This window comes from Bufo gargarizans, chromosome 1 (genome assembly GCF_014858855.1).
Source record: "Bufo gargarizans isolate SCDJY-AF-19 chromosome 1, ASM1485885v1, whole genome shotgun sequence".
Classification (NCBI taxonomy): Eukaryota; Metazoa; Chordata; class Amphibia; order Anura; family Bufonidae; genus Bufo; species Bufo gargarizans.
This window is the reverse complement of record NC_058080.1, coordinates 291,732,077-291,744,881: the sequence shown is the minus strand read 5'-3', so window position 1 is coordinate 291,744,881 and position 12,805 is coordinate 291,732,077. Positions and strand designations below refer to the sequence as shown.

At 40.4% G+C, this 12,805-nt stretch overlaps 1 protein-coding gene across 1 annotated transcript in view; it reads left to right on the top strand.

The window, feature by feature from the left end:
• The window catches only part of EPHA5 (EPH receptor A5), a 472,285-nt gene extending 459,680 nt beyond the window's left edge, over positions 1-12,605 (top strand). Inside the window, exons 15-17 of the mRNA XM_044278770.1 lie at positions 5,176-5,369; positions 9,707-9,862; positions 11,451-12,605. Of these exons, the coding sequence (XP_044134705.1) occupies positions 5,176-5,369; positions 9,707-9,862; positions 11,451-11,556 (456 nt within the window). The 3' untranslated portion in view covers positions 11,557-12,605. The remainder of the gene's footprint in view (positions 1-5,175; positions 5,370-9,706; positions 9,863-11,450) is intronic.
• The last annotated feature ends 200 nt before the right edge of the window (positions 12,606-12,805 follow it).

Genomic DNA, 12,805 nt, shown 5'->3' with positions numbered 1-12,805 from the left:
TCATAGTGTTAAATAAAATAAAAAAATCATATTTGCCTACCTCATCCATTTTTTCATGACGGGCCGGCCGCCTACATCTTGATTGAAGATCTGGTCATGACGTTGGCCAGCGCGGTGACATCATAAGTCACCACGCACAGGGTTTTGTTTAAGATCTTCAAGCAAGATGGCGGCGGCCGGCCCGTCATGAAAAAATGGATGAGGTAAGTACTGTATGATTTTATTTTTATTTTTTTGCACTATTTCAGGTAAAATTGATTCGCTACCACAAAGCACAAGGAAATTTGGCTTCGAGGCTAATTAAATTTATCCTGAAATTTGGATTGAGGTCTACTTCATGGACTTCGATTCGCTCAACACTAGTTGCATAAATATGAGTTATGCTTTTCATCTTCAAACAGTACCACTCGTGTCCATAGGCTGTGTCTGGTACCTCGTTTATTATTTCAGCTGGCTTTTAAATTGGTAATAATAAGAGAGTATTACAATAAATGCACAAGGCAGAACTATTCGCAGTAGGCTGTATGCAGAGCTACAGTCAGAGTGTGAAAACGCTCTGCCTGATCATCATAGGGTTGTCTCACTTCAGCATATGGCATTCATAATGTAGATAAAGCTAGTACAAGGCACTTATTTATATACTGTGATTGTCCATATTGCTCCCTTTGCTGGCTTGAATATTTTTTCCATCACATTAAAGATTGCTTGTTTCCATGGTTACAACCACCCTGCCATCCAGCAGCAGTGGCCGTGCTTGCACATTACCGCTGATCTTGTTTGTGTTTAGCAGCAGATTTGCGCCCTATGAATAGAAGCCTAGATGACAGATTAAGATAGAGGCTCAAGTCATTAAAGAGAGTCTGTCACCAGTGACCTCCCCATCCAACCTTTTGCATACAGTAGACACATAGCTCTGGTTCATCTGATTAAAGCTTAATTTTCCCTTGTTGATCTGAGTCTCCCTTCCTGAGTTACAATACTTTTTCTTAATGTGCAAATTAGGTAATTAGGGCATCATCATTGCTCTTGTTGCACTCAAGCTCCACTTATTTCACTAGCCAGAAGCTCCCTGGCTGTTTTCATTGACAAGACCAGGCAGTAGCCAATTAGGGAGGGCCTGGCCACAGAAAGGAGTGGAACTTGGGTGCAACAAGAGTAAGGGTCCATTCACACGTCTGTAGTGTATTGTGGATCCTCAAATTGCGGATCCACAATACACGCGGCCGCCACCCCCATAGAACTATAATATTTTTTGAGCCATGGACCAGAAGATCGGGCCGCACTCCAGAAATGTGGATGCGCACAGCACACTGTGTGCTGTCCACATCACTTCCGGCCCCATAGGGAATGAATGGGCCTGGATTTGTTCCGCTACTTTGCGGAACGGATCCGGGCCCATTCTACGGACGTGGGAATGGACCCTAATGGTGACACCCTCACTGCACCGAAGGTCTAATCTGCATATTAACCTCTTAGGGACATAGGGTGTACAGGTACGCCCTGATGTGCCGGTACTTAAGGACCTGTACGACCTGTGTACGCCTTGCGGCGGGCGGTTATCGGAACAGAGTGCCTGCTGAAATAATTCAGCAGGCACTCTGTGACAATGCCGAGGTGGGTTCTGTGACCCCCCTGTATCCGTGATCGCAGCAAACCGCAGGTCAATTCAGACCTGTGGTTTGCTGCGTTTCTGGGTTATTCGGGTCTCCAGTGACCCGATAACCCGGAATAGGATGGTGATCGGTGGTGTGATAATACACCACCAAACACCATCCTTAGATCCTGGGAGGTGGCGGTGTCATCACCTCCCAGGATCGCTTCCTATTGCCTGCACGGGCGGGCGGGGATTAAACTTCCCCTAGCTCTTCTCTCCTCCTCCTCCTCCTCCTCCACACTGTGTCCTCAAACCGTGGAGAGAGGAGCCTTGTGGATCTGTGCCCAGCACCCCCAGCACCCCTCATCTGTGCCCAGCACCCCCATCTGAACCACCATGGCTTAGATTAGGCAGGGAGAGTTTAGGGGGATCTTTTTTTTTTTTAGCATCACCCTGATCAGGTGTCTGGGTTTTGGTTTTTTTTTACTCCATTTTACCACTGTCATGAAGTACAATGTGTGACGAAAAACAGTCTCAGAATGGCCTGGATAAGTAAAAACGTTTTAAAGTTATTCACACATAAAGTAACACTGGTCAGATTTGCAAAAAATGGCCTGGTCCTTAAGGTGAAAATGAGCCTGGTCCTTAAGGGGTTAGGAAGATTATAATAACTCAGGAATTAGAGCCTCAGATCATCAAAAGAAAAACAGTGTTGCCGGTGATAGATTTTTCTGTTGTTGTTGCTTTAACTGACAATTAATCTTGTCATCCAAAAAACTGCAGTTTAGGAAACCAAATTCTTTAATGTAAAGTCAGCCTAAAAAGTATTTGGCATGATAACATTTCCTATTAAGAACCGGTAAGCATTAATCACCCTTGCTGATTCTCGGTTCTTGCTGTTCTGTTGCTTACTAGGTCACTGCTGGTGTCTGCTTCCAGGTCCCTGCTCAGCACACAGGAAATGCCTAAAGATGCTGCTCAGACAGTCACTGGCTGAGGCAGGTTACAGTGCAGCACGCCAGACCTGCAGGGTATAGCGACAGTGAGGTCACGGTATGGGCAATCGAGGGTTACTCACGTTTCTGAGGAGAACCCTGGGCAGGCATGCAACAGTGAAGGAGAGGCAGACACTAGTTCCTCTGGGGCACACTCTGTAGATAGGGACCAGGCCTGATGGTATGTGAGGTGCCCTGGATGTTATAGGTGTTTTGAGTGCCTTAGGTAAGGTCCCTATAAGGATCGTGACGGTTTGCAGGAGGATTAAATGAGTACACAGTTGATGAACCAAACGTTGCTTTACTTGGTGAAAACAGTCCAACTTTGTACATGTAGTTACAGAAGATGTTAATGCAGTCCTTTACAGTTCCAAATACACAGCAGGTTTGTGTAACAGCAGGTTTCTATCTTACAAGATACTTGGAGGGTATACAGTTTATGCTTTGCAGTGCAATGCTGCTCTATCCCCTCAGCTATGCTAGCTGGCTGGATCCCAAGGCCCGGATGCCTAATTGCTGGCTTAAATCCTTGGTATAAAATCCTTCCTCCAGTATTGGCACTTGACTAGGTTACAATACCTTCTTTTCCTAGCTGTCTTCACTGCTGAATAGGAAAGGTGGCTGCAGGTTTCTCCCAGGAGGTGCTCTCCTACTACAGGGGTATCTCAACTGAGCTATCCTTAGCCTCAGGAGCTTCAGGCTGACTAGGTGACTCCTCTAGTCCCCTGGAATGCACTCGGTCTCCAAGCAGGCTGTACTCCTTCTAGCCTCCTGGTGCAGCTAGAAACCAGGACTATCCAGCTGCATCTCAGGAGAAGGCCCTCAGCATATCCTGGGCTGGTGCCTTCTCACTTCTGTCTCCACAGACTCCTGACTGTGACCTAACCCCTCCCTGTCTGGGCCTGGACATTTATACTAGGGGCTCCCTATCCCCCTCTAGTGTCTGGAATGTTCAATTACACCCAACTAGGCCTGATAAGCATCAACAGGGGGAACCAACATATGTAATACACACAGTAAATTACATTACAATGCATGGATGAATACAATATCACTGTCCCTTGTGAGCTGAAGTAACACGCTACCCAATTGACCCTTGTGCAGTGCCCACTCCTACCTAGTGGGACACTACAACAGCAGTGGGTCGAGCAGGCATCTCCTTCCATGTGTCGAGCAAGGATCAGGAAAAGGTGATCAGTGGGCACCTGGCTAGTACTAGTATGGTAGCAGAGGAATCCATACTACCTCTTAAAATAAAAAATAAAAATGTATCCTGCCATACAGCCCTTTAAAGGCATTGTGATCTATTAAGGTCCTGTCAAAAATCTGCTAGCAGATCCTAATCCGATTGCCTGATAAATATGGATCCATCATATGGTGCTCATATGCTACTATTGAGCCAGATGTACAGATTTATCAAATAATGCACTAATATTTGAATGATTCCAATCAAAAATCAGTTAGTTACTGTTAACGTTAAAATTAAACTTCCAATTTAGAGCCACTGTAAGGACTATTCCCATCGAAAAGTAAACTACAAGTAACAGCTGACAATAAAACTGCGTAATCAAGATTTAGTACAGTAATAGTGACGATTGAGTCGATTAGGACAAGTCATTTGGCTCATCGCTAGTACGGTCAGCAGAAGGTGTAACCGTACTGCTTGTCAGCTTTCAATTAGCTTCCCAATGACTGTTGCTTAATTCTGACAAAATCATATGGAATCAAATTAAAATAGTAACAACCAATAAAGCTACACTTCCAGTCGTCACTATTCTGGTGTAAAAAAAAACTATCAAAAATTTTGGTGCATGCCCTAATTGCGCTGTAATTTGAGACTTTTGACTTGTCTTGTGACTTTTCAAAAGTGGTATAAAAAAAAAGTATGCAGGGCTTAACAGGACAGCGATGGCCTGCCTGATTTACTATCATTACGTCAGAAATTGGAATCAATAATGGTTCAATTCTATGCAAGCTTATATTGGAGTAGATTTAGCACATGTACTGCCTGGGAATGCGCCCAATTTAGAGGCCTGCGCTCCTTAATAAATTGGTGGCATTAGACTTTATACTAAGACTGGCGTTTGTAATGCCAGTCTTAACATATGTCCCCCAATATCTCTGTAGGTAAGTGATTTGCTAATATATGTTCATTTTTTATGTTTGGTGTGAAAACCTGAAGCGTTATGATAAGAGATGATTCAGGTAGCAGTGCAGGAACTGAAGGCAACTTTCATAGTGGATGCCCTCCTTATGTTGTGTATTTCACTATTCACGACATATAGGCACCATTAATAACAACTATATTCTGCTAAATGCACTGCCAAGGCGCCTGGGTAAAATGTGTTTTCCCTAATATTACCTCAATTGTTCCCACTCAAAAGCTGATAATGTTGTTGTCTATTACAATGAAACTGGAACTTCCCCTAAAAATGGCTGACAAATAAATATGCAAATATTTGAACAATGCATTTAACACATTTACAGCAGCTTTAAATAAACAATAGTAATCCCAAATTTGGCAGAAATAGTTCATATGTTATTTGAAATGTGAACAACTACAACAAATCAATTTGTCTTTGTTAGGTAATTAAAGCTGTTGAGGAAGGTTACCGATTGCCAAGTCCCATGGATTGCCCGGCTGCTCTTTATCAGCTCATGCTGGATTGCTGGCAGAAAGACCGCAACAGCAGGCCCAAGTTTGAAGAGATTGTCAGTATGTTGGACAAGTTAATTCGTAACCCAAGCAGCTTGAAGACGCTTGTTAATTCGTCTAACAGGTAAACATATATTTCCAGAACTAGCTGGATGGATCAAATTGAAAATATGTGTACAAGGCTTTTTGGTAATTATATTATTTTTAAAATTTGCAAAAGGACCATGAGTAGTATTGTTTGTATTATGTAAGGCTTTATACAAAATACTAAAATGTACTAAAGTAGGATGGCAGCGGAAACCACATGCATACGATACGGCCATGCAGACGAAAATCAATCACTATACAACCATAAAATGTTTTTCATCTCACTTTGTGTGACATCAAAGTCTACATTCTATCTACAGACGTGGACAAAATTGTTGGTACCCTTTGGTCAATGAAAGAAAAAGTCACAATGGTCACAGAAATAACTTTAATCTGACAAAAGTAATAATAAATTAAAATTCTATAAATGTTAACCAATGAAAGTCAGACATTGTTTTTCAACCATGCTTCAACAGAATTATGTAAAAAAATAAACTCATGAAACAGGCATGGACAAAAATGATGGTACCCCTAACTTAATATTTTGTTGCGCAACCTTTTGAGGCAATCACTGCAATCAAACGCTTCCTGTAACTGTCAATGAGACATCTGCACCTCTCAGCAGGTATTTTGGCCCACTCCTCATGAGCAAACTGCTCCAGTTGTGTCCGGTTTGAAGGGTGCCTTTTCCAGACTGCATGTTTCAGCTCCTTCCAAAGATGCTCAATAGGATTGAGGTCAGGGCTCATAGAAGGCCACTTTAGAATAGTCCAATTTTTTCCTCTTAGCCATTCTTGGGTGTTTTTAGCGGTGTGTTTTGGGTCATTGTCCTGTTGCAAGACCCATGACCTGCGACTGAGACCAAGCTTTCTGACACTGGCTAGTACATTTCTCTCTAGAATTCCTTGATAGTCTTGAGATTTCATTGTACCCTGCACAGATTCAAGACACCCTGTGCCAGACGCAGCAAAGCAGCCCCAGAACATAACAGAGCCTCCTCCATGTTTCACAGTAGGGACAGTGTTCTTTTCTTGATATGCTTCATTTTTTCGTCTGTGAACATACAGCTGATGTGCCTTGGCAAAAACTTCGATTTTTGTCTCATCTGTCCACAGGACATTCTCCCAGAAGCTTTGTGGCTTGTCAACATGTAGTTTGGCATATTCCAGTCTTGCTTTTTTATGATTCGTTTTCAACAATGGTGTCCTCCTTGGTCGTCTCCCATGTAGTCCACTTTGGCTCAAACAACGACGGATGGTGCGATCTGACACTGATGTTCCTTGAGCATGAAGTTCACCTTGAATCTCTTTAGAAGTCTTTCTAGGCTCTTTTGTTACCATTCGGATTATCCGTCTCTTAGATTTGTCATCAATTTTCCTCCTGCGGCCACGTCCAGGGAGGTTGGCTACAGTCCCATGGATCTTAAACTTATGAATAATATGTGCAACTGTACTCACAGGAACATCTAGTTGCTTGGAGATGGTCTTATAGCCTTTACCTTTAACATGCTTGTCTATAATTTTCTTTCTGATCTCTTGAGACAGCTCTTTCCTTTGCTTCCTCTGGTCCATGTCGAGTGTGGTACACACCATATCACCAAACAACACAGTGATTACCTGGAGCCATATATATAGGCCCAATGGCTGATTACAAGGTTGTAGACACCTGTGATGCTAATTAGTGGACACACCTTGAATTAACATGTCCCTTTGGTCACATTATGTTCTGTGTTTTCTAGGGGTACCATCATTTTTGTCCATGCCTGTTTCATGAGTTTATTTTTTTACATAATTCTGTTGAAGCATGGTTGAAAAACAATGTCTGACTTTCATTGGTTAACATTTATAGAATTTTAATTTATTATTACTTTTGTCAGATTAAAGTTATTTCTGTGACCATTGTGACTTTTTCTTTCATTGACCAAAGGGTACCAACAATTTTGTCCACGTCTGTATCTATCTATCTATCTATCTATCTATCTATCTATCTATGCACCCATTTACTAGCTTTTTAAGGGGGTTCTAACACTATAGACATTTGTGAAATATTGACTACATATGCCATCAATGTCTGACAGTGGGCCAACTTAAGGGGAATGTGTCACTGAAAACTAATTCTGCCAGTTAAATCTAGAGAGTGACACATATACTTTTTTCTAATCCCTTTTTTATTTTTAAATTCCAGATTTTTTATTATATTTCCTCAACTTGATTATGGGTGCAGCCATATTTCTTAACAGCATTTAGAAATATGCTTTACAGCAGCCACCATGGGCAACAAAACAATGGTCAGAGGAGGACCGAATTGACTTCTATGGGAAAGTTTTCTAGGCATACTCTGTGACCTGTGCAGAGGTCAGGGAGTAGATAAGCTATGATATCACCTATTGTAAATCTGTCATTCTAATCCTGCCTGTAATGAAAAGCAGGTAACTGCAGTAAAGTGATCTGTACAGATTAAGAAGTAGCACCTATTATAAGGTTTAGTGGCCAGTGCAAAAACTGCAGGACTTTATTTTTATTTTTTTATAATATAGATATTGACATGGAAAATGTAAAATAACATCACCAAAAATTCTTTAAAATATCTTTAACAGAAAAACATAGGTTAATTTTCTGAATGCACATTCCCTTAAAAGAACCCTCACCAATCCGGAGAACAGGTGTTCCTGGATTCCATTACCTGGTGGAGAAATGGCTACCAAGGCTACTTTCTGACTTGCATTAAAGCAATCCGGCAGGCTGTTCCAACAGGGTAACAGCCTGCCACAGTTCTCTGGATACAGCCTAGCCAGATACGGGCGTTTGCCACTGGAGCCCATTGACTATAATGGGAACCAATAGGGATCCACCCACTTCACACATTAAATGTCGGGATTCGTACAGACAAAAACTGTTGCGTGCAGCAATTTTTGTCCAACAGAATCCCAGCATTTGAGCCAGGGAGCAGCTGGATTCCAATATAGTCTGTGTGGTCTGGCAGGCATGCAGCACTATCTGGCTATGCCAGATTCTGAGAACTTTGTCGGGCTGTTCCTCTGGCTGTTTCTACATACCTCATTTGTTAGGATAGAGAATAAGTACATGACAACAAACTCTCAACCAGCGGGGTCTGGTCACTGTTTTCTAGGTTGGATACACCACAATAAGGAATTTATGGCATATCTAGTTGGTAGCTGTCTATTGCTGTCTAGAACCCACCAGATAATCATGGACTGTGGGAGGAAGCTGATGACCCAAACAAACCTTACTAAGCTTTGTTTTTAATAGGTCAAATTTTATAAAAGCAGTATCTGGCCTCCATTATAATAATACCTACAGCATGAGAGATAAGTAAAAAGTAGTATAAAAAGTCTCAATATTATTGCATTTCTTGTATTTCAGACATGACCATAACAGAACATGGGGAGAAGTTACCTATTTGCTTACAGGGGTTTTCCAAAATATTTTAATTGACGACCTATCATCAGGATAGGTTATCAATATCATAATGGTGGTGGTCCGACACCCGGCAACCCAGCCGATTAGCTGGTTGAAGAGAAGGCTGTGCGCCGTGCCAGCGAAGCCTTCTCTTCATTGATTTACCCACTCGCCCTCAACAATACAGCTGTAAGCAGGTGTAATTACACCTAAGCCACCCCATTTACTTCAATGGGAATGCTCGTTCCTATACACTTGTATTTACACCTGCTCACTACTGCAATATTGATAATGAGCAGGTAACAATGAAGTGAAGGCTGCACTGGCATGGAGGGTGACCTTCTCTTCAACCAGATGATCGGTGGGGATGCCGGGTGTCGGGCCGATCTGATATTGATGACCTATCCTGAGAATAGGTCCTCAATAAAAATATCTCAGAAAACCCCTTTAAGCTAGATGATAACATAGTATCTCTCAAGTCATACATAAACTCATATCTCATTTGTGAGCTACAACAGCAATGCTCAGCAATATAAATAAGGGGACTTTATGAGAAGGGAACTGTAATAACATAATAATGATGACTCTGGCTGACACTCAAGGTCACATCAAGAAATTGAATTACATTAATTATGAAAAATTGCACTGTGACCTGTAAATTACTAGGGAGATAAAAATATCTGCTGACTGAAACTTTATTCATTACATGCAAATTACAGGAACAGCGTTCTTTAAAACAAAATAAATAGCTGCTTATTTTATGTTACTCCACTTTAAAGATAGAGCAATGTGATAGATAAATCTTCCTATCTTCTTATGCCTCATAAATAAGGACTTATGGAAGACATTTAGCATGAAGTTTGCGTTGGATACATATCCCTTATAACAGTGCTTCATAGAGGGTTAGTATAGTTTTATTGTATGTTTTTCTACTTATTATATATATGCATTGCAGGGTATCAAATTTACTGGTTGAACAAAATACAGTTGGAAGTGCTGCATACAGATCAGTAAATGAGTGGCTAGAGGCCATAAAGATGGGAAGGTATGCTGATACGTTTGTGGAGAATGGATGCACTTCAATGGATTCAGTAACCCAAATGACTTTGGAGTAAGTAACACGGTGTCTCAATGTGGGAAAACTATGTATTTTTAGCGGCAGTTTGCCTAATTCCACTTAAAACTTCATGCTGAATACGTTTCCTCTAAATATAGAATGTAAGGAACTACCATGGACACTGAGCTGTGTTCAGTTTCCATTCCACATGAATATTGTGGGACCATACTATTCAATTACAACTGACAGTTTGGCAATTAGGTAGTGGCTAAGAGTCTAGCATCTCAGGGAGCTTCCATGTCACATTTGTACCCTGCAGATGATGCACTCAGAGGTAGTATCACTGATGTGGTCAGCGGAGTTCATAACTTTTGACTTTACTGATAGCTTTTCATTCCCAGCTCATCTATTGGCATCTCATATTATGTGATATCACTGCAAAACATAAGGACCCAGAAGACAACCACATCTCATACCAGTGGTCAGTTTTGTATTTAGCAGCATTCTGATATCCGCATATAGTATAAATGGAGCTCATTATATTGCATTTAGTGCCGTGTTTCGCAAAGGCAAGCAACCATCCAGTATCTGACTCTAAACAGAGAATGACTGGCTATTGATTAGTATGTACACTCTGGTATGGTTCCTTCCCCAGTCCATATGTTAAGATATCATATTTTTCTCCAGCACCTGAAATATTTATTCTCATTTCTTCCCAAATCACATCATAAGCTCTCTATCTACACTGTTTTTTTTTTGTTTGTTTGTACGCAAACTATAAATTCATTTTACAGCTTAGATAATCAAATCTATTTAAATTAGATTGTAATGTTTTTTTCACAATGCAATGTCGAATTACATAATAATTAGATTGTCAATTGCTATCAGTAATACTTGCCTTATGTCTTTGCTTCTTGGGTTCTTCACCATACAAATTTATCTCATGTATATTGAACATGTTCAATAGGGTATAATTGCTGGGCCCCATGATCCTGAGAATGAGACTGTTGAGTACTACTGTTTTCGGGACCTTGTGGGTCTGACTGCTATAATCCTTTAAAACATTTTTCTTTAAAAAAATAAAAATATGATATGCCAGAGAGACATGTTAAAGGCTTGTCAGAATGGATAGGATCCTTGGGTTTCATCAGCAGGTATCCGATTTAATTGGTATATGAGACATTAGAGATACTTGGATTATAAGGTCCTTAAAGGGTTTCGGTCACCAGAATTAACCCTATTAAACTGGCTAACATTAGCGATGTGCTAATGTCAGCAGACCCTAATTCACCTAATCTTATGCTTATGGATGCCCCCATTACTGCACAATTTTAACTTTGATGATATGCTAATTAGCCTTTAGGAGCGGGGGGGGGCGTTGCTTCTGCTCCTAGAGGCTCCGTTCGCCCATCTCAAGTCACGCCCTGCCGTCCTTGATTGAGCGGCGCAGGGGGCGGGGTAAGTATATTCTATGTGGAGGGCCAGGCACATGGGGGGACACTTTATACTCTTGGATAACCCCTTCAAATAGACAAATCTTGACAAGACTTCACAATACTTATTTGTGTATATAGTGTTACTAGTAGAGATTCTCTCCTATTTTCTCAGCTAGTAAATGCCCTCTGTATTTTTTCCTCTTCAGAGATCTGAGAAGGTTTGGGGTGACTCTGGCTGGTCATCAGAAGAAAATAATGAATAGCATCCAAGAAATGAGAGCCCAGCTATTGAACGGAATGGTGCCGTTGTAATTGGGCCATTCTGCAACCAAGCAAGTCTGCACTTTGTAACCTGCCCAGAGATTTATAGACATAGAAAAACCTGAAATGAAAAAGGGAAGTATATTGCTATAGAAAACTGAAAACGACACAATGAACATACAACAGACAACTCAAAAAATCTGTATTTGACCCAAACTTCTGTTTATTTTTTATTCTGTTTGTGTCATCGTTCGTCATGAGTAATTGCAACGTGCATGGGACCTGGAGCTGGATGTAGAGATGTAAAGTAAGGTTAGCCTGTTCTTTGGCTTCTGTAACAAAGGACTTCCTATGATGCATTGTACATGAATTGTATATAGCATCTTGATAGTGCTTTTATTGTAGCAGCACGCTAAATACTTCCAAGGACTTACTTGAATGGATCATTTAAAACAATGTTTTGTAGCCCTGTATGACATAGAAGAAAAAAAAAATGCAGTTTACTGACGTTTACTAGGTCTCAATTGTCTACAATGGTGTATTGAACAGCAATATGTCTAGATTTTCTTGATAGTTATCTTTATGTTTTTGGTTCTTGTTTTTTGTTTGTAAATTTAAAAAATGCTGTTACACAGCATTACGGTATGGAAGCGTATGTACATACGTGCTTGACCAATTGCAAATACAATATATTTATTTTTTGTGTTCTGAGTTTTCCTATTAGTTTGCTCTCTGGTAAGGTTAATGCATTAAGTAATGAATCTGTAAATATTGTACAGTTTGCTACACTCCCAGGTACATTTTTACGTGCTGCCACTTATGTCTGCCTGTTTGATCTTCTTTTCCTTGGGCACTCATGATGAGTTTCAACATTTAAAAAATCTAAATTTAAAATGTATAACATCTTTTCTGAAAACATCAGCTAAATTCTGTCATGTCTAAGGCCATTGTGCTTTATAAAAATATAATAACAACAGGGTATATGTATAAAGAAAAAAACAAGACAAATATAAATTTTGTGGTTTTTTATTAAAAGAAAATTTCAAGGAAACATTACATATTTTTCACTAAGCCTCATGTAGCAACACTGTCTCTGGAAAGATATGTAATTATCCATAGCAACCAATCAGAACGCACATTGACTTTATCATTTTTAAGGGAATATTGGTGACAACATGGGTCATTTTTTAGCCTTTATTTCTGTACAAAAATAAGCAACTTACCTTGGGTACTTTACTCCCCAGTTTTGATACAAATCAAAATTACAATGTTTTAACCAGTCATGGCTTAAAGAGCACAT